General features: G+C 47.0%; 1 protein-coding gene across 9 annotated transcripts in view; it reads left to right on the top strand.

Annotated features, from left to right (window-relative positions):
* Positions 1 to 21,776, top strand: part of L3MBTL3 (L3MBTL histone methyl-lysine binding protein 3) — a 120,798-nt gene that overhangs the window by 69,607 nt on the left and 29,415 nt on the right. For all 9 annotated transcript variants that reach the window (XM_072764504.1, XM_026013385.2, XM_072764522.1 and 6 more), the window contains 5 exons: positions 603 to 688; positions 2,566 to 2,676; positions 12,181 to 12,295; positions 14,026 to 14,128; positions 21,026 to 21,175. In XM_072764504.1, the coding sequence (XP_072620605.1) occupies positions 603 to 688; positions 2,566 to 2,676; positions 12,181 to 12,295; positions 14,026 to 14,128; positions 21,026 to 21,175 (565 nt within the window). The remainder of the gene's footprint in view (positions 1 to 602; positions 689 to 2,565; positions 2,677 to 12,180; positions 12,296 to 14,025; positions 14,129 to 21,025; positions 21,176 to 21,776) is intronic.

Genomic DNA, 21,776 nt, shown 5'->3' with positions numbered 1-21,776 from the left:
TATTTACACATTTTGTATATTATGGTTTATAGGCTTGTTTTTACATTTTTATGTTAAGCAGCTGTGCATTGTTTGCACATGAGATTTTCCTAGATTAGTAGGAGTAGAATTGGACGTTACAGGGTACTTTGGTTTGTGTGTATCTGTATATGAGACTTACCTGAGAATATAAATTATACACCTACCTATATGTTAAATTCTTATTTAAAAGGTAATAGAAGAGGAATCCCTGGGGGGCTCAGTGGTTGAGCGTCTGCCTTTGGCTCAGGTTGTGACCCTGGGGTCCCGGGATCGAGTCCCCCGTCGGGCTCCCTGCATGGAGCCTGCTTCTCCCTCTGCCTGTGTCTCTGCCTCTCTCTATGTCTCTCACAAATAAATAAAATTTTTAAAAATTTTTTTTTAAAAAAGGTAGTAGAGGAGTCATGATCAAGATGAAAGCAATGTAATTATTATAATTTGTTCTGGGTGTGTTCAAAGTTATGTGGAATATGAACATAATTTTGTAGGTCATAATAACAATATATCATAATTTTACAGGTCCGTTTATGGTTCTCACTATCATTTTGGTTAAACCTGACAGGATTTACTTCTTTCTTTCTTAGGTTATCCAAATGTGAAACATTTTTCTTGGGATAAATACTTAGAAGAAACCAATTCTTTACCTGCCCCTGCAAGAGCTTTCAAAGTGGTGAGTTAATCTGTTTTACACTTTTTGATTAATTTGTGTCAACAAGAGTGTTCATTCATTGACATTTAAGAACAGAAAGAGCTAGTACTAGCGAGCCGGACTAGGAAGGGGAGGGAAACAAGACCACAGGACAGGTTTTTGACCTCTCACAATTTTGAAAGTCAAAATTGTTACTGGGGTTTTTGCTGTTTGCATCCAGAAAGTATTTTCACCTTGGTCTTGTCTCCTTGGAAAATTTTCACCTTGGTCTTATCTCCTTGGAAAAAGAAAATTCTGCTTGAGTTGTTATGGAATGAGTTGCGATCTTACGGCAAACTTCTGTTTTTCCAGCTAGATACTCTGAGAAACTGAAAAAAGACAGGATATTTTCTGATGAAAATTGTTTTAAACAATTGCTTTGGATTTGTTTATGGCAAGCTGAGATGCTAAGTTTCACGCTCTCAACCCACATGTTTAATCATCAAAATACAAGGTCACCTGCTTTTGTTATAGTAACTTTCTAACCAGAGTCATTGCATCTTAACATAAAACTGTTAAGTTTTATAATCTTATAATCTTAACCTTTGTTAAGATTCAAAGTAAACCTCATTTCTTTGCAAGGGAAGAATAAGTAATGAAATGTATTTAATTTTTTTTTTTGAATCTCTAACAACTTCCTTTATAATTTCTATTTTTCTGTAAATTCAAGGAAAAATCATTAAATATCTCAAAGATAGTTTTGATGACGCACAGTCTATCATAAACAATGTTTGTCTTTAAGAGTGATTTTCTCAGGTATAAATTGCTAGAGTTTTTAATGATGGAGTTAATTAGAAGTGTGGGCCCAAATATAGAAAAGCACATCAAAAATTTTGGGGAGAAAAAAGTATATTACATGAAGAAAAGCAACATAAAAGAATGTGCATAAGTCCATCTGATCGTAAACCTAGGAATTAAGAACAAATAGAGTGAGGCGCTCTTTTTCCTAGACTCCCTAGAAGACGCGCATTGCACTTTGCTTTGGACGGGATCCCATCACTCAGCCTCAGTCTCCTGTCTCCCGTTGAGTTGATGCCTCTGCTTTCTCCAGTGTGGCCTCAGGGCCCTTGCACTGTGATTGTTTTTTCTCTTTCACAGAGTTTTCACACTTCATTTTCAGGGCCCGAGTTTTGTTGCACCCACTTTCCAGAAGGGGGGCAACTTGCCTAACCTGGCCGTCACCTTGCCTTCTACAGCTTGTCGCCTTGTCGGAGGTTTCCAGGCTTGTGCTGAGCACGAGGCACAGGCGGCTCAGATGTAGGATGGACGCTGCCCCCTGCTCAGTCCCACTCTTACGGGCCGATTCCATCTTGCATGGCCTCGTTTCTTTTTCTTTTTTTCTTTTTATTTATTTACTTTTTTCTTATTTATTTATTTATTTATTTATTTATTTATTTATTTATTTATTTTCGTTTCTTTTTTTTAAAGATCCATCTTCTGCTTGGTCTCGTGACCATTTCTAATCTCTGTGTCATTTCTCTGTGTCACTTTAAAGTTCGTTCCTCTCTCTCTTTATAGGCTATTTTTATGCTTGTTGGGTTTTGCTGAGACACCTCCTTCTAACTCATGAGAAAACCTCTTGCCTTCCCTCTGGCTAATCAAACAACCACAAGGTTTTGAATTTTATCTGAAGATCTCGTGCTTTCTGTTTGCTCCTGTGGCCAGTTGCCGCCTGGCTTCTGTTGCCCCAGGCTTTGGCCGGAGCTCGGGATTGAGGTTTCTGACGGGGAGGGTGGGGTCCAGGGCTGCTGTGGGGACTCCGGGTTTGAGGTAGTTCTCTGACCCCGCCTTGCGTCTGTGCGGCTCAGCCCACCCTCGCTTGCTCCGGATCTTACCCTGTCGTCTTTTCTCTACCACAGAAACCTCCGCATGGATTCCAGAAAAAAATGAAGCTTGAAGTCATAGACAAAAGAAATCCTGTGTTTATTAGAGTCGCGACAGTTGCAGACACGGATGACCACCGAATAAAAGTGAGTGTTCCCCGCTGGGGTTTCGTCTGGTCTGTTGCTGCCGAGGTGTCAGGAGCCATCAGTAGAGCCCGGACTCGCGAAGTGCGGCCGTTGAGCCCCTAAGACCCGAGGCTGAGAGCGGAGCGGCGCGGGAGGCTCTCGGGTTCGTGCCCGCCGTCAGTTCGGGAGGTCGCGTGTCCTGCCTTCGCCCTCTGGCCCTCGCTCGGAATGTCAGGAGTCTGGTCCCTAGTAGCCTGTCGCTGCAGGCCCCGGGGCCGCATCCCCTTAGCGGTCCCGATGGGGCTGAAGGGGAGGTGACCTTCAGAAGAGCGGCACAGAAGTGCAGTCGAGTCAAGAGCAACAGTCCCGGCAGGGGAAGCCGACCGGGCATCTCGGGGGGCAGTGGGGGGTGCAGGGGTGTGCAGGCACCAAGTGGGGCCTCCCTGCGGCGTCTGGAGTCTCTCTGTGAATGAAGACGGCGGTAGAAACAAGGTGTCACCTTTCCGTGGTGTTTACGGGTGGCAGTGTCCTCCCGTGGTCCGACACTGGTGGCGATGACCGTGCAGGAGGCTGGGGTCACTATTCTTCTATCTGAAGCCGAGGCCTGGGAAGAGGTCAGGAGTTAACGCGGAGCGAAGTCACACTCCTTGGCTCTCGGATTCTAAACTTAAGCTCTTAAAAAAAAAAATCATATATTCAGCTATCTCTAATTAGAGAATATATAAAAAATTATAGCATGAAAAATTATAGCATGTGTTGCATAATGTGGAATAATGTGTATAATAGGAATTTCACTGCTTGATTCAGTATTTTTAAGATTATGTAATCAGGGATCCCTGGGGGGCTTAGCGGTTCAGCCCCTGCCTTTGCCCCAGGGTGTGACCCCAGGGTCTCCCTGCATGGAGCCTGCTTCTCCCTCTGCCTGGGTCTCTGCCTCTCTCTCTCTCTGTGTCTCTCATGAATAAATGAATAAAATCTTAAAAAAAAAAGATTATATAATCATACAAGATTTTAGAAATTATAAATAATGGAGGGCCGGTTAATCTTCTTGAGTACATTTTCCTGTTACTTGTCCTTGGTGTGATAATGTGAATCATTAAATCTATTAGAGTATTGTAGGACTAGAATATTTTTTTTAAGTGATCAAGGAAATGTAGAACTAAGCAAAATATTATTTTTAATAATCAAATTGGTCAGAATAGAAAAAAAAATGTGTGTTTTCATTTGGGTGCATGAAAAGTTTATTCTCTTACATGCCTGGTAGGAACATAAAGTGTCTCGGCCCTTTCTAAAAAGCAGTTTGGTTAAGGGATCAAAAGTCTTGAACGTAGCTTACCCTTTATTTCAAGAATTTCGATTCTAGGGATTTGTATTAACAATGAACCAAAGGGGAATTTGCAAAGATAAGGACTACGAGGAAAATAGAGCCGTACTGCTTACAGCATTTACGCTGAGGAACAGCCACAGTAGGATATAGGTGAAATAAATTACTGGTCTATCTGTATGATGTTAAATATTCAATATTGGCAAGTGAAAAGCCCCAGATGTACTATTCTGTGTATGATGTCTGGTATTGTATTTTTTTTTTGTTGTTGTTGTTGTTTTTTTTAATTTTTATTTATTTATGATAGAGAGAGAGAGAGAGAGGCAGAGACATAGGCAGAGGGAGAAGCAGGCTCCATGTACCGGGAGCCCGACGTGGGATTCGATCCCGGGTCTCCAGGATCGCGCCCTGGACCAAAGGCAGGCACCAAACAGCTGCGCCAGCCAGGGATCCCCTGGTATTGTGTTTTGAAAGACTATTATGGAAAGAAACTGGCCAAAATAATGACAGTGCTTCTCCTGGGGTCCTAGGATTAGGAGTGACTATGAATGATTTTTTATAATTATAAATGATTAGATTTTCTTATTATTTTTAATTTTAATTTTTTTAAAGATTTATTTATTTATTTATGATAGAGAGAGAGAGAGAGAGAGAGAGAGTCAGAGACCTAGGCAGAGGGAGAAGCAGGCTCCATGCAGGGAGCCCGACGCGGGACTTGATCCTGGGACCCCAGGATCGTGCCCTGGGCCAAAGGCAGGTGCCAAACCACTGAGCCACCCAGGGATCCCCCTGGTTTTCTTTTTAATTACCTGGTTTCAGGAATACATGGGATTACTTCCATAAAAAAAAATAAATAAAGTAGATGAGCTCTGATTTTACATGCGAGAGAATTTTGGCCAGCTGAGGGCGAAGACTCCAGAATGGGTAGGGAGGACAGGGAGCGGGTCGGACAAGTGCGGACTGGATTCCAGCTCTTTTTGCTTCTGGCTGAGTTCTCTTTCCAACACAGCGTCTGGTGGTTTAACACCCAGAAAAGATCCGGTTATAGGGTGTGTAGTTGACAGTTTTCTTTTCACAGCTTGTGGTGTGATTTTTATAGCTAAAGGTGAACCACTGAGCAAATCCCTGTGTGTTCTTGAAATCTCTGGAAGGTCAGTGAGCAGGTGACAGTGACCCAGGTGTAGGATTCATCAGAGGCTCCTGAGAATATCAAAAGCTTTTATTAGTAGGACTTTTTCTAATCCTACGGGAGATGATGCAGCAAGAACGTGCCTCTTCGTGTTCCGGGAAGGAAGAGCCTCTAGGGACTGAGGCATTCCCGTACCTTAGTATTTTCTTAGGGACGAAATCAGTTCTTCAGCTGAGCAAGATCCACCTTCTTTGAGTTATTATAGTTGAAATGTTTAGGACGTTCACGTATTTCATCAGACGCTGCAGGAAGACAAGCGGAATGTTTTTGCCCTCCTCCTTACGTTTTGGGGGTCTGTGTCCTGCTATTTCTCAACCTGTCAATTTTAGGTCTGATTTCCTTCCTTCCCGTTTGGATCATTTAGGATCAAGCTCTTGGCCACACCCGTCCCTTCCCTTTACCATTTCGGTAGTCATTTCATTTAAAGAATTTTTTTCTCAATGTTCCGTGTTCATGTTAGTTTAAGTAAATGAGCATTGTTCACTGCTGAGCAAAGTAGTCTTTTTCTTAGGACATTTTGGTTTTCCTGGAGTTGGTAATTTCTTGTGTCTTGCTTTTTTTTTTTTTTAATTTTCTGCGCTCATCGTAACGTACATTCACAAGTGCTCCGAGGAGTCTGACGTTTCTGTTAAAGGCCCAAGTGTATTTTTTAAGCCCTTTTTTCCCCTTGACCTGTTTTACCTACCACCTAGCACCGGCCCTGGTAATCTGGGCGCTTCTACTCGGGGCCTCGTCCCAACCTTGCATTCTGAAACTGCTCTTTTGCTGACGGACTATGTCGTATTTCATTTTTTTGACTCACATACTTGTTTTTCTTAATGTATTCTCTTACCTTTTTCAAACACACCTTTCTGTGACTCTCTAAGAGAGGGTGTGTAGAGGCTCCTGGGGGACCCAGCGGCTGGGCGTCTGCCTTGGGCCCAGGCTGTGACCCCGGGGTCCCGGGATCGAGTCCCGTCGGGCTCCCCGCGGGGATTTGCTTCTCCCTCGGCCTGGGCCTCTGTCCCTCTCTGTGTGTTGCTCATGAACAAATGTCAGGGAAAAAAAAAGCCAGGCTGCATGAACCCCATCTTCGACTCCTCGCATGTGCGGCGTGGCCTCTGCCGGGTGTGGCGCGGGCCCTGGGGAGCCGTGTCCCGTGCGCCCCCACCGCTGTCGCAGTGCCGTCGCCCGGATGCCCCAGCTCGGGGGGCCGAGCCCTTCCTCTCTGGAGACTGTGTGCCCAGGCGCGGCCACGTGCTCTGTGACGAGGGCTGGCGTCGCTTTCCGCTCACCGTGGAGGCTCAGGCTTGACCGCGGCTCCCTCGGGCTGGAAGCGCTGCCTGAGGGACGGTGGGGACGCGGCTGTCGCGCTCTCCCCCGCCTGGCGTCCGCCCCTTGAGCTGAGCCCTTGACTTTCTTATACTTTCTCTCATGCTCCTCTGATTTTTTTTTTTTTTTTTTTTTTTACTCGCTTAGAGAGATGGACTCTGTTTGCCAAAAGCTGTGTTGCATTTTAATGACAGCTCTGCGTTTTGAGGTTCAGGACAGGCTGTCCTCACTTGGCGCCCTTCTCCCCGCTTCCCCCGACCTCTGTGTCTCCCCCGGAAGCCCCGATGACCTGATTCCTGCACCCACAGCGGCTTCCCCTGCTGCCCTCCCACGCGGGCCGGCCGGCTGCTCCCCAGGAGCGATGCCCGCGGGCTCGAGCTGGGCCCATGGTGGCCCGCCCGTGGTGGGAGGCGGGGGCCCCCGGCCCGAGCCCGCGGGGTCGCCAGTGTCACTGGAGGACCGTGTGGCCTGGGCTCCCTGCCTGCCGGCGGCCCGCCCTGCCTGCTGGCTCTAGGCCCTGCGCGGGTGGGCTCACTGGAGGGTGGCGGCCGACTCCGGGTGGGCTCCAGGTGGGTTTCCCCTATACTCCGCGTGGGCTCCCCATGGACTCCGGGTGGGCTCCGGGTGGGCTCCCCCTGTATTCCGTGTTGGCTCCCCATGGACTCCGGGTAGACTCTGGGTGGGCTCCCCATGCATTCTGGGTGGGCTCCCTGTTGGCTCCAGGTGGGCTCCGCATAGGCACGCGTGGGCTCCTTGTGAGCTCCTTGTGGGCTCCGTATGGGTGCGCGTGGGCTCCCCATGCACTCCAGGTGGGCTCCCTGTGCACTCAGGATGGGCTCCCCCTACTCCACATGAGCCCCCTGTGGGCTCTGTGTGGGCTCCACGTGGGCTCCCCGGGGACTCTGGGTGGGCTCCCCGTGTGTTCTGGGTGGGCTCCCCATGGGCTCCAGGTGGGCTCTGCATGGGCTCCCCGTGGGCTCCCTGTATACTCTGAGTGAGCTCTGCGTGGGCTTCCCGTGGGCTCCATGTGGGCTCCGCATGGGGTCCCCGTGGACTCTGGGTGGGCTCCCCATGGGCTTGTGTGGCTCTCATGGGCTCCGCCTGAGCTCCGGGTGGGCTCCGCATGGGTTCTTCGTGGGCTCCCTGTGGGCTCCGTGTGGGCTCCTGTGGGCTCCAGGTGGGCTCCCTGTGTACTCCAGGTGGGTTCTACATGTACTCCAGGTGGGTTCTACGTGTACTCCGGGTGCGCTCCGCGTGGGCTCCCTGTACACTCAGGATGGGTTCCCCCTGTACTCCAAGTGGGCTCCACGTGGGCTCCAGGTGGCTCCCCATGGGCTCCCCAGTCCTGCCGGCTGCCCCCGGACAGGCCCTCCGTGGCTTCCATGCAGTGTACCAGCATGTCCCGTCCTGCCTTGTGGGGCACCAGGCCATGCCCCCCCCCCCCCCCCGCTCTGTACTGCAGGTCACCCCCGCCCCACCCCGTGTTCTCTGGGCTCACGCTTCTCACGCGTCAGCCACCTTCCGTCTCCTTCCGTGTCCTCCTGGCTTCATACCTTCACAGATTTAACCTTGATTTCAGAAGAGAGTGGAGATAAGCACCTGGGCCTGAAATGTGCTTTATGGAGTTGCCTTTCACATGGCCGGCCTTTATCTTTTTAAGAAATAGGCTCGTTTCTAAAATATTACCTGTCTTATTCTTGATTAGTTGTCAATAACATGTACGAAGGCTTCATAGTTTCCAAATGATGCTTCTGGATGAAAATGCAGCCAGTTTCCTAAACCATAATTTTAAATATGTGTGAGTTAACTCTTCCTCACTATACTTTGATCTGTAATTGTCTTTCTTTTTCTTTCTTTCTTTTTCTTTCTTTCTTTCTTTCTTTCTTTCTTTCTTTCTTTCTTTCTTTCTCTTTCTTTCTTCTCTTTTCTTTCTTTCTTTCTTTCTTTCTTTCTTCTTTCTTCCTTTCTTTTCTCTTTTTTCTTTCCTTCCTTCTTTTCTTTTTTCTTTCTTTCTTTCTTTCTTTCTTTCTTTCTTTCTTTCTTTCTTTCTTTCTTCTTTCTTTCCTTCTTTCTTTCTTTCTTTCTTTCTTTCTTCTTTCTCTTTCTTCTTTCCCCTCTATCTTTTAGAGAGAGTGGGGGTGGGAGGAAGAAGGAGAGGGCGAGAGAGAACCTTAAGCAGACCCCTCACCCAGCATGGAGCCCGGCCAGGACTCTGTCCCACGACCTTGAGGTCATGACCTGAGCGGAAATCAGGAGTCCTTCGCCGAACCAACTGAGCCACCCAGGAGCCCCTCATCTTATGTTCTTGAGAATTTTTATTAAAATCAACATTATTGCTGAGTTCTTTTCATATATAAGTGTATTTATAGTGGAACATTTGTATTATAAATATTTTATAGGTCTCTTTGGTTTATAAAAGTCTTAAATACTTCATGTTGTATGTTTATGTGTCTTCTTTTCTTGTTGTTTGTCAGACTTTTGATTTCTTTTCAAAATAGACCCCAGCAAGAGGAAAGCTATCACTTAACATTACTAAAGTGCCTGATTTTTTTGTTTAAGACCTTTTAATATGCCAGCAACTGAAGTAGTGAAAGTCATGAAAGATGAACTACAACTATACAGACTTTAATAAGTTATGTTATCTGGGCTTCTAGAGTGAGATTTTGATTAGGGTTAGTATTAATTTTTGCATCATTAATTTTTACGTGAATTCAGATACATTCTTATGTGTATTTGGCACTTAGCAGACAGGATTTTATTGTTACCTCCGTTCATAATATCTAAACTAAATTTTATCTCTGAAATTGAAACTCAAACTACTAACATCCTCCAGTTTGTCTGCCCACCTCATTTATAGGAGGTATTAGATTTGTCTGTAGTATCTGAAGTATATTCGTCCCGGATAGATAACTTCCCGCTGCCAACTGAGGGGTCACTTTCTGCAAACACCAGAAGCTTGTGGTGTCTGCAGACACGCTAGCTGCTAGGTCTGCCATAAACATCCTTAAAGTCATATGGGAGGAAACTTTAGAAAGAGCCCTTTTATTTATGATGATAATTGAGATTTTCAGAGTCCGTGTGGTGTGCAGTAACGTACGAGTCAATGTCCACGGGTCTCAATCCTGAGTGCACAGCACAGTGACTTAGCAGTTGAGCAAACAGCAGGTGTGTGCACAGAACCAAACCGTGGATTAGCAACCTCCTAGGTAGGCTCAGCCTTTCTTTTTTTTTTTTCTTTTTCTTTCTCTTTGTCATCACAAAGTTCTGGTGTGTATCCAGAGTAGACATCCATTTATTTGTTAGGATTGAGGACATTTGCTCTAAGAAGATACCTAGATTTTTAAAAATTGAGTGATACGGGATGCCTGGGTGGCTCAGTGGAGGAGCATCTGCCTTCGGCTCAGGTCGTGACCCCGGCGTCCCAGGATCGAGTCCCACGTCGGGCTCCCTGCAGGGAGCCTGCTTCTCCCTCTGCCTGTGTCTCTGCCTCTTTCTCTGTGTCTCTCATGAATAAATAAAATCTTTTTAAAAAAATTTAGTGATTCATCTACAACGAATGAAACATGAATGATATGAACATTAATTTCAGGTTAAAAGTAATGGAATTTAGGAATAGCAAGGTCAGAAAACAGGAAAGTTTCATGTTTCTAGTAAAATAAGGGTAAGCACTTTGCTAGTTGAGAATTAGGACACTTTAAACTTATTTTAACACTCTTAGTTATGTCTGTTCGTTTACTGGTTGGCATGGACAGCCTAAACTGATCGTTTTAGAAAATTATCGTGAATGTCACCTGTTAGGTGAACATTGTTTTTGATCCCAGGAAAGCGAAGGGCTATTTTGAGCTCAGTAATTTTCTGTAGGTGCAACTTTTATATTCAAAGTATGTGAATGAGGAACAATTTTATTTGGATCCTTGAATTCAGGCTCGGTTCCTCGTCCTGACTAGCTGCATGGTCCCTTCTCTTCTTTAAGGTGATGCCAGTGTTTTCTTCCAGGTGGGGAATTCTGTGGGCTCTGATTCTAGGATTAACTGACTTCTGAGCTTGAGAAAGTGGATTCATTGTGCTATTTAATTCATTGTACTATGTAATATTGTGGGATTCAAGAAGGAGGACATTCTTTTGAACCCGTATATGTGTACTTTGACAGCTCTGTACTGTCCGGTCCCCTAGATGTACCATGATTCAGTTAGCCAGCCTCCTAACGGTGGATACCCACCTGGTTTTCTACTGCAGACAATGAGTTGAGTTACTGAGATTATCAAGTCAAAGGTGATGTATTTTAAGTGACTGTTCTTGCAGATAACTCTCCAGAAATATCGGTCAATTAATACTCCTGTAGCTGTCCATGAGAAAGCTTTTTTTTTTTTTTTTCTTTTTCATGAGAAAGCTTTTTATTCTCATTCTCACCAGCTCTAGGAGTCACCAAAATGGCACATTTTTGACAGGCTGAAAAAAAAAAAAAAAAAGAATTGCATCTTGTGGTTTTAATTTGTAGTTTTTTAGTTATAAGTGAAATCGATTACCTTTTTATATGTTTATAACCATTTGTATTTAGTTTCTTATTTATCAGCAGTTGATATCTATTTTTCATCTTTCTTTTGGGCTTTTCATCTTTTTATGTTGATATATTATATCTGTCTAAATGAAGGAGCAGAGTACACTGTTGCATATGTAATGAATGTGTTTTTCGGGTTTCTCGTGGGCCTTCCATCTTTTTTGTGGTATTTGCCACTCCCAAGTTTTAAATGTTCATGTAGTCCAATTGAAGAGTCTTGCCCTTAATGGCTTTTGAGTTTGGTGTCTTGCTTACAAAAGTTATCTTGTTGTAAGATTACAAATACGTTCACTCATGCATTGTTCTAGAAATTTTATTGTTCAACTTTTAATGCTTGGATTTTTTTAAATCCAGTTGGCATCTGTTGTCTTGTTAGTGAGGGATCCACAGACTTAAGAAGGAAATCTAGCTGGGAAACGATGTAAAAGCAAAATATATATATAGGCTTTCGGCATATCCTTTTATCCTAAGGATAAAATATATGTAATACTTAAAACATACAGAGCTGGTCCCTAGTGACCCTGCCTGAAGGACCAGTTGCTCTTTCACGTGGTGGCCACAAACGATGGCATTGACCACCCTGTAAAACCTCCTTGAGAGGTGCTGTGATTATTTAGGAGAAAAAAAAAAAATCATACTTGGATATGCATTTGATGATTTTGTAAACTCAGTGTATTTCTAATAGGACACTGAATTTGTTTAAAAAGCCTTTTTAGCATAATTCTGAGAGAATTGACATTTACATGAAAGGCCTTTCTGCCTCTCCACTCTCCCCTCCCTCCCTGCCCTGATTTATTCATTATTTTAGTAATATTTACTAGCGGTTTGGTGTTGCTTATTTGAAGATGCTGCGTACTCCCATTGTTCTAGTGTCGGAAGGTGTACGTAATATATCTGTAGACGTACTGCTGGGATAATGCCTCTGGCCAGACACTTATTGATGGACAGGTCATTTGAAGATAGGTCAAAAGTGCCTTTTTTTTCTCATAGTGTGAATGAAGTAATTTAAGTAATTGAAAAGATTTATTTGATATTAAATCTATATAATTTAGAAGAGAATGAAAATGGTTATGGTGGGTAGAACTTTTATTGTGGGAATACTTGTGATCTGAATTGTACTCTGATTTTCTTTTTATTATCCAGGTTCACTTTGATGGCTGGAATAGTTGCTACGATTACTGGGTAGATGCAGATTGCCCTGATATTCACCCCGTGGGCTGGTGTTCAAAAACCGGGCATCCTCTTCAGCCTCCTTTGAGTAAGAGACACAAGGATAACTTAAATAAATGTTTTCATGTTCTTGTGTAGGGCGCTTGACATTTTTTCTCCTACCCTTTTCTTTCTACTTCTTTCTCACTGTACGTTTCTTCTCTGTGTCATCCTTTTCCTCTTCCTACATTTTTAACTACATGGCAGTCACAGAAATCCGAAAGAAAAAATACGATGTTTGAAAAAGCAAAGTTTATATACTTTTTTTTTTTTTTTTTTTACTTTTATTTAGAAGTACTCCTCACTTTTAAAATTGATACTGAATTTTGGGAAGACAGATTGTCAGACTCTCAAAATTCAGTGTATCAGCAGTGATTTTCTACTACTATTTTACAAAATGTTACCATTGGGAGAAAGTGGGCAAAGTATACAGAGGCTCTCCCTCTGAATCATCACTTCAAACTGTGTGTGATTTACAATAACCTCAGTAAAAATTTCTTTTAAATTCCACTTAAAAAAAAATAGGCACTGAGAACTTGACATACTATGGTTTTATTTTTTTTATTTTTTATTTTTTAAATATTTTATTTATTTATTCATTATAGACATACAGAGAGAGAGAGAGAGGCAGAGACACAGGCAGAAGGAGAAGCAGGCTCCATGCCAGGAGTCTGATGCGGGACTTGATCCCGGGACTCCAGGAATGCACCCTGGGCCAAAGGCTGGCGTTAAACTGCTGAGCCACCCAGGGATCCCATACTATGGTTTTAACTTTGAAAGAAAGCATAGACATGGTAGCAAAAGATACGCAGGAGATACAATAGATTATTGCAGAGTATTAACAAGTTCACCCTGCAGTCCCCCATCCAGTGGCTTCACTTCTGGACGCCATCCACAAGCTGCACAAAAGTACAGAAACTCACCTGCGTGCTCTCTGTTACTTTATATGCAAAATAACGAACTTGGAGACAAAGATGGGTTAAATTCTGGTGCATTCATAATGCAGACACTATGCAACAGCCATCAGGAATCTTACCATTGAGATGGAAAGATTTACAAGACTTAAAGACCAAAGGATGGGGATCCCTGGGTGGCTCAGCAGTTTGGTGCCTGCCTTCTGCCCAGGGCATCATCCTGGAGACACCGGATCGAGTCCCACATCGGGCTCCCTGCATGGAGCCTGCTTCTCCCTCTGCCTGTGTCTCTACCTCTCTCTCTGTGTGTGTCTCTCATGAATAAATAAATAAAATCTTAAAAAAAAAAAAAAGACTAAAGGAAAAATGTTTCAGAATAGTGCACATCTGTGCCGTGCTGTCCCTTGTAGGCAACAAAATGAGACAACCAAAACCTGACACCCGTATACACGCACACCTTCCCGTGTATGGGAACGCTTAGAACAAGGTCTGGCGCGTTACACATGAACATAAGTGGTCGGGATGAGGGTGTCTGTGAAATGCGGAGGGGGTGAAGGGTTCTGTTTGGTAGTGTCACAGTACACGAGTATTCCTTTACTAATTATCTTATTTCCGTGATGGAAATTATTTAGAATCTCCTCATCGGTATACGTTTAGGTGTTTCTGGAATTTGTGACATTGAAAGAGGGTGAGATCAAAGTCTAGCATTTCACTACGGAAGGAAGATAAATCGTGTGAACAAAAGCATAGAGAAAAACCTTTAAGAATAAAGGCTTTCAAGATATTGTTGGTTTCTTACAGCCTTCTTGTTAACTTGGTGCCCCTTCTTTCTCTCTTTATCCGCCCCCCCCTTGCTTTCTCATAGGCCCCTTAGAATTAATGGAAGCTTCAGAACATGGTGGATGCTCAACCCCAGGATGTAAAGGGATTGGCCATTTTAAGAGAGTGAGGCACCTGGGCCCTCACAGGTATGTGGTGCTGCCGCTCACGTGGGAATTTCTCGCGTGGCCAGAGACGGGGTGCCTGTCCCACGTATGTGTAAGATGAACATTTCCATGTATACACATAGGTGGGAGCTAATTTTATATTTTGATCCATGCAAAATGTGGTTACCATGGTGATCCTGTGGAAACGAAGAGCATGACCGTCGCTAAGTCTTCCTGGGAGAAAATGCATTCACACTCCAAGGTAGATGTACTCCAGCCATTTGCCTTTTCTTGACAGCCTGACGAGCTCTGCAGGTACTTAGCTCCCGAGAGAGCCACCTTGGGTTGACCATTAATTATGAGAAGAGGGCAGGCCCTGTGGAAGGTCTTTGTTTTGTAGAATGAGATTTGATTGGGGGACTCGGCAATTTGAATAATGAGAAGTGAGATTATCGTAGATTACCGGCGAAGAGCACAAGAGGCACAAATATAAATAGTCGAATTTGGGAATGCATTGATGTGAAAGTGTTTTTCAGTATTTTTCTTTTTTTTCTTTTACCTCTAACTTAAAAAAGAAACCATATCTGTACATTTGAAATTTGATGTATTGTTTAGGCAATTTGGGGGTCTTTGTAGGCATTTAAAAATAATACTGAAATACCTAGAAATCACCATGATTTTTTTTTTTTGAAATCCGTATAATTTAACTGAGATCTTTTTAAGGAACCAGAAGTATCACCTGCTCATGGATGTATTAAAATAATCATTTGTCAATGTAAGTGTTCTAACTGTGTGTTAATTGGATTCCCCACTAAAGAAACGGAGCCGTTGTATATCTCGTTTGCACATGTTGTGAATCTAGGTCTTTTGAAAAATCTAAAGACTGCACTACCCGTTCTAAGAGTTATAGGAACTGTAAAATTGGATAATTAATGTTTGTTTCTTTCTCTTTTCTTTCTTTCTTCTTTCTTTCTTTCTTTTTTTCTATCTATCTATCTATCTATCTATCTATCTATCTATCTATCTATCTATCTCTGCAACCTGTAATATTGCTTATCTTCCTCTTGCAACACTCCTGAGATTTTTATGTGATTCATTCTGTTCCAGAGTAAATAGTCTAAACACAGGGTGGTGATACTATTTACAGATAGCCATTTAAAAAATCCTTTTCAGGAGTGCCTTGCTTGCTCAGTCGGTAGAGCATGCAACTCTCAATCTCAGGGTCATGAGTTCAAGCCCTTCCAGTAGGCTATAAGCTCCATAAGGACAAGGACTTTTTTTTTTTTAGTTCATTTTACCACTCTATACCCATGAAATAGAAGGATATCTGGTAGATATAGGGTGCCCAATAAATGTTTGATGAATAACTAAATGAATAAAAAAAACCAAATGAATGTATAAATGCAGTCAGATGGAGTTTTGCTTTACTCTTAGACATTTACATTGGGTGTCTGCCTGCTTGGTGTGGAGCCTGCTTAAAAAAAGAAAGAAAGAAAAATCCTTTTCATTGTTTGTATAACTGCAAACCCAAAGTTATAGTATTTTTAACTCCGTTTAAATTACTCATGTATCTTAAAAGTTGCTCAGTGTGGCTGAGTAAAGGCAGCTAGGTTATTTTTCAGACCTTATGTAAGTCTAAATGCCAGAAATGACTCAGTGGCCTGCTATATTCTATTATATATTAATAAATTATTTCATTCAATAAATATTTTTGAGGAGGTTTTTTTCCCAGTAAGCAGCATTTATTGAGCATGCATTTACTCTGTACATGGTATCGCTCTGTTTTACGTATTTAGACGACCTCCAGAACTACCCTATTATAGTACTGTTTTCTTCTGATTCTTGATGCGGCCACTGTAGCCCTGGGGAGGTTTCCTGGTTCCCCCCGGTGTGGGGGAACTGGGAATGGCACCCAGGGTAGCTCACGGATCTGTGCTGGTGACCCGTCCGCTCTCTGCCTCTCAAGGCTCCGCTCTGAGACTTAGTCGCAGACCCAGCCTTCACGGAACTTGGGGAGCAGTGGAAACACAAAGCTGTACATGACTTGGTTAAGGTACAAGATCCAAAGCAATAGCTAATTCCGCACCCTTGCCAGGCATCCTTCCTCCTGGAGCAGCCCTAAGACGTTCACCGGGCTTGAGGCAGTTTGCTCAGATTATGAAGAAAAAGAATAAAGAAGTTTTAAAAAAGCATGAATACTGATACCATGTTGTTGGGCTGCAGGTGAGGGTTTGTTTCAGCCTCCGGGGAAGGGAACCCGCCTACAGCAACGGCCGCCATGTCCCTAGGAGTGCGGAGATTAGACCTGAGCAGAGAGGTCTGCCGGGCGCAGCAGGGTCTTTGGGGACAGTCCTGCCCGGCCTGGTGGCACTGTTCACTCGGCAGGACCACCCTTTCCCAATTGGGCCGCGTTCCTCCGAGGGTCCCCACGTCACAGAGTGTCAGTGATTATCTTGGGAGCATGTCTTCAGCGATGCAGCCCTGTATTGGCTAAAAGAAGGGGGGCTATCGTGGGGAGTCATGGGAGATTTCATGGACAGCCGTGGTGGACTGGGAGGTAATTGGAACCAGTAGAGAATCACTCTTTTTTTTTTTTTTTTTTTGGAATGAGGGAGGGAGAGGTAGACCTTATGGCCTAAGGACCCGCGTAGATGAGGAGGCTGGGGGGTAGGGGGTGGGAGGGGGCTTTAACCAGCAGTGTGTGCCAGTGCAGGGGGCACGGTTGCTGGCTGGCGGAGCCTTGGGCAGGGCCGCGGGCAGCCGGGTCAGCTCCTGGCACCCCCGCTCCTCAGCCCTTGCACCTGCCTTTCCCGGGCTTCCCTCGCTGCGCTGTCGGGCTGGCAGGACACTAGTCCCCGACAGGCGCAGCCTGCTTCCCATCTCCTGGAGACGCTGCAGTAGCCGCAGCATCACGGACACCCTTTGAAAGGTTCCCTTCGCTGGTGCTTTTTTTTGTCCTCGCCGGGAACGCTGTGTTTAGGAAAACATAATGAGAGAATTCTCTTTGGATTAATTTACTGAGAAACTGCATAAATCAAAACATGCATTCTTGGCTTAGATAACAAGGGACGTTGCTCTTTTAGCAAGAGGAATCAATTTTATGCCCACGTAAGCCAAGGGCTATGTTTTGACTAGCAGTTGTTGTTAGCTTCTCTGAAAAATTATAATGGTTAGATTTGATGTAAGAGGTGTTAGAAATAGAACATGTGTCTCAGCGATGAAATTTGAGGCTGCAATGTTTTCAGATGTTGAAATGTAAATAATCAGTGAGTGAGTTGAATGTGATGTTATTCTTATCTCCAGGGATGTTCAGGAGCCAGATTGCTCGGGGCCCCTTTCCAGCAAGGGAGCGTTGATCAGGGTGGTGTCCTGGGGTTTCCCTTTGTTGATTCATCCACTCGGGCCCCTGAAAGGCCACAGAGTGGGAGAGACTGAAGGAGACGTAGATTTCTGTGGAAGTAGGGGTTCTGCGTCGCTAGTGCCTTGGAAGTCAGTGTTTTCTATGTGAGATTTGATCGTGGAGAAAATACACGAGGGAAAAAAAATGGAGAGTATTCCCAGCAGCCTCTAGAAGGTTACCGTGAAGTCTGCGGAAATTCTAAACATCTGGACAGACACCCACAGACTGGGCTCAGCGTCCATCCGTGTCTGCATGGCGAGCACACTCGCCAGGGCGCCTGCTGTGGGCCTGGGTTGGGGGTGACAGGCCGTCCCTCCCCCTGGGGAGGCTAGTCTGGGGTAGGGAGACGTCCATAAGGCAGGGATGGAGCAGCAGACCCTTCCCTGAGGGAAGCAGAGAGCCCCCAAAGAGGAAGCCCGTCCAGAGCATTTCGCACTACTGTTCACCGTCGCGGCTGCCCCTTCGCACGGTGGGCACTGCGCCCTTCTGAGGAGCGGAGGCAGATGCCAAGGCTTCCTGGGTGGTGGCATGCTCAGGGCTCACCTATGAGGTCTCTTGCAGTCTCCCTGGAGCTGTGGGCTGGCGCTGTCCTACCCTGCGGTCCACGGGGCTGCCAGCCTGGAGCCGGTGAGGACGTGCCCAAGGGTCAGCATTGAGGCCAGGCCCGGACGGACAGCAGTGTCTCCTGAGACTCCTGGACCTGACTCCTAGACTCCTGGACTCCTGGACTCCTGAGACTCCCAGCCCTGCGGCCTGGCTGAGACTGCCTCGGGGACTTGGGCTGTGGGCTCGTGCGTGTTGCCCAGGGATTTGTCCTGACAGCGAGCGAATGTTCGGGGCTCACTCAGACTGAAGGTGTCAACTTGTTGTTTGAATGGATCTGTTCAGAATCGCAAGGCCTTGGGAGCTGGCGGTGGGTGTTGGTGGGCCAGGCGGCTCCCCCCCGGGCTGGGTGGCCCCCAACGCCTCCTGACGGCCATGGCTGTGTTGTTGAGCCAGGGCTTTGCCAGGAGACGGGCCGGCCCAGTGTGGTGAGGCCCTGTGGAGACAGCCGTGTGGCCTCCGTGCCCCCGCACACACCGTGTCTGCAGCCCCGAGCCTGAGCCGCAGGGAGCTGCCCTCATCCACCCGGGTGTGGACACTGCCAGGCTATGAGGTTGCTGCCGCCTAAGATCATCTGAGCCCCGAGAACCGAGAATGAGGAATGCAGCCCCGAGGGCAGCTGTGCAGCCGTGGGATGGGGAGGCAGCACCCTGACGGGTCGGGCTGGGTGCACGGAGCTCCCCCTTGGGCTCCCGCCGTCCGGGAAGTGCGTGCTGGCCCGGGGCCCTGCCCACGTGGTGGAACACGCTCAGGCCACAGACCCGCCACTGTTGCCATCCTCGCCATGCGGGCACAGGACGGACTGTCACAGGCTGTGCCCAGCTGTGCCGCGCGGGGACGGAGCCGCAGAACACGTTGGAGCGGCTGTTGGGCCTCCCGGGGCCGCCGGCCGTCTGTCCACGTGCTGTTACAGTCCGTGCCTTCCCGCCGCCCCCTGGTCTTGGTGGCTGCCTGGGTCGGGACCCAGCTGGTTTCCTGCCCTGGCGGCGCTAGCACACCCCCGGGTGTCTGGGTGCAGAGGTGGAGGGGGCGCCGGCCCGAGGCGAGCTGGCCACCAGCCGCAGCCTCCCCACAGGACCCTCCAGTGCCGAGAGCGTGGAGCACCTCCGGGCCATCTGCCGTGTTGTACCCGCGGCCCTGCCCTCCCTGCACCGCCCAAGGTCTGGGGGGGGACCCCCCAAGAGGTTTCCGTCCTGAACTTAGGCACAAGCAGGCGGACGGCCATGCCCGCAGCCCTCAGGCCCCAGGGCTTCCAGCCGCGGCCCTTCTGTTGCGAGGCCTGCGAGCTACGGTGCCCCGCGTGGCCGTGGGTCGGCTGAGGGTGGGACACGGCTTTTGTCGCGTGTGACAACCCTCAGGGCAGGCATGTGGGTGGCTCCCCAGTGATCGTAAAGCCATGGTTTACAGGCCACGGGGATGTGTGGGTTGCGGCGTTACCGGGGTGTCAACAGCACCCCCAGAGAAGTTAGCTTTGGCTGTGTCTTGCCGTCACACGATGTGGGTAGGTGAGCTTGCGTGGAGGCCCGACAGGGAGAGGGCACAGGCCGGGCAGGAGGCTGGCAGCGGGAGGCGGAGGCTCCAGGAGCGTGGGGGCTCCATTCCTCCCTTGCTGGGGGGTCACGGGATGATGCGTCTGGGTCTAGACAGGGTCACCGCGGGGCACGGGGGCAGGCCAGCAACGGGAAGGCCGCTCACAGCTGTGTCTGCAGCCCCGGGACCTGGGGACGGAGGGCAGGCCGCGCGGGGGACCATGTCCAGGGGCCCGGGCCTGCCCCCCCACCCGCGCCGCCCTCCTCTGCTGCCTTTGCCTCCCCTCGGCCGGGCCCACTTGGGTCTCGTCCACCCAATCTGGATGCTGATGACCAAACAGCCCATGGAAGATCCACAAGGGATCCTGTGCCCACAGGCAACCTGCGGATTAAGGGGTGACTGCTTGGGAAGCACCCAGCGCGATATTTAGTGAGTGCTCCCGAAGTGTCTATTCTTGTCAGTCCCTGTCGCATGCGTTCACGTCCACACCGACAAAACGCCACGGACTTCCATGTTGTGCGGAGATACAATAAAGATCGTGCGGTCTCTGTAAGACCCAGCTGTTTCCAGATTGAAGGAAGCATCCTAAAAGCACAGGGCCAAGGTGGGCGGGTAGGTGGGTGGGCGGGGTGCTCTTTATGTGCTGGAGGCCTGGGATGTGGGGTCCCCCGTCATCGCGGCCTGGAGAGCCGAGGCTGAGGCAGAGGAGTATATGGACTCAACGTTGCTTTAACAAGTAGCGACCTAGATTTCCTTTGTTTGGATAACAGGGGTGATCCCCAAATGGGACCCGAATAGGACCCAGAGGTCAACCAGGGGTCTAGAGGGCACCGACTGGAGGGAAGGGAGCCAGAGGAGTCGTGATCCAAGTTGGCCTCTGGGCTTTTTCGTGTCAGAAGTGGGATTCAGTGCAGGTGGGGGTGCATTCGACCTGGGCTGGGCCCAGCTGTTCTGGCCAGTGGGGACCCCGAGGCCGGAAGACCACTTTGGGAAGGAGATCTGCTCCATCCGCCCCGCCTCCCTCTCTGCCCAGCGCCCCCACCAAGCCTCCTCTGATGTCCTGCACATTTTTCTCTCTCGGGCCGATTATTCCGACGCATCCACACAGGCCCTGCCCCTGCACAGAGGGGGCCCTTCAGCACTGGTTGCTCAGACCCAGAGGGTTCATCACACTGCACCTGAACATCTAATGCAGAGACACATTTTCTGTCGGAAGATCCTTAGCTTATGCCCTAGAGAGAAGACACTCCATAGGGTGTGTTTGATCACACGCGTGCGATAGATACGTGCAAATAGATACAACATTCAATTAAATAATTGGGATTTTACATTCCATAGCCTGTCATTTTAGTTAGAAGTGTGTTCTAATGGGAATGTTCTTTTTTCTTTTTCTTTTAATGCTTTAGTGCTGCCAACTGTCCCTATTCAGAAATCAATTTGAATAAAGACCGAATTTTCCCAGACCGCTTAAGTGGTGAGATGCCTCCAGCTAGTCCATCATTTCCAAGAAATAAAAGGGCAGACACAAATGAAATCTCTTCATCTCCTGAAATCAGGTAATTAAAGTGGTAATATTGGTGTTATTTAGAAGTACTCTGGTTGAAAGAGGTTTTCTGTCTCAGGCATTTCATGTTCTCTGGTTATCTTTTCTTGGACATTATGGGAAACGCATTTGATTTAATGTAAAATGGTGGTGGAAAAAAAAAAAAAAAAAGTAAAATGGTGGTGGAGACCAGAGGTTGGACTTTAGAAAAGTTAGGCGGAGGGTTGATAAAAGCATCTCTAAATCAGACAGGCTTTCTTCTGGCTGGCTCATCCTTTAGTTGGACGGTTTTGGTGTTAGAAGTTTAGAAATTCCAGTCATTTTACTTTAAGCCAGTTCATATTTCTGAATGAACCAATCAATATCTATCTAGAGCCTTCCTTTATGAGAAAGATGTTGGGTTTTTGTGAAGAATGACCATTATTTCTTCTTCGTGCTCATGTCAAGCACTTGCCTATGTGTTGTTTCTTTTAATTACTAAGATGTTCGTTGCACTGCATTTGACCCTTGAGCGACATAGGGGTTGGGGCGCTGACCCCCCCCCACACACACACAGCTGAAAATGCAAGTACAATGTTTAAGTCCCCCAAAACTTGACAACTAATAGCCTACTA

Source organism: Vulpes vulpes, chromosome 1 (assembly GCF_048418805.1).
Source record: "Vulpes vulpes isolate BD-2025 chromosome 1, VulVul3, whole genome shotgun sequence".
In the NCBI taxonomy this organism is placed as follows: domain Eukaryota; kingdom Metazoa; phylum Chordata; class Mammalia; order Carnivora; family Canidae; genus Vulpes; species Vulpes vulpes.
This window is presented reverse-complemented; position numbering and strand designations above follow the sequence as displayed.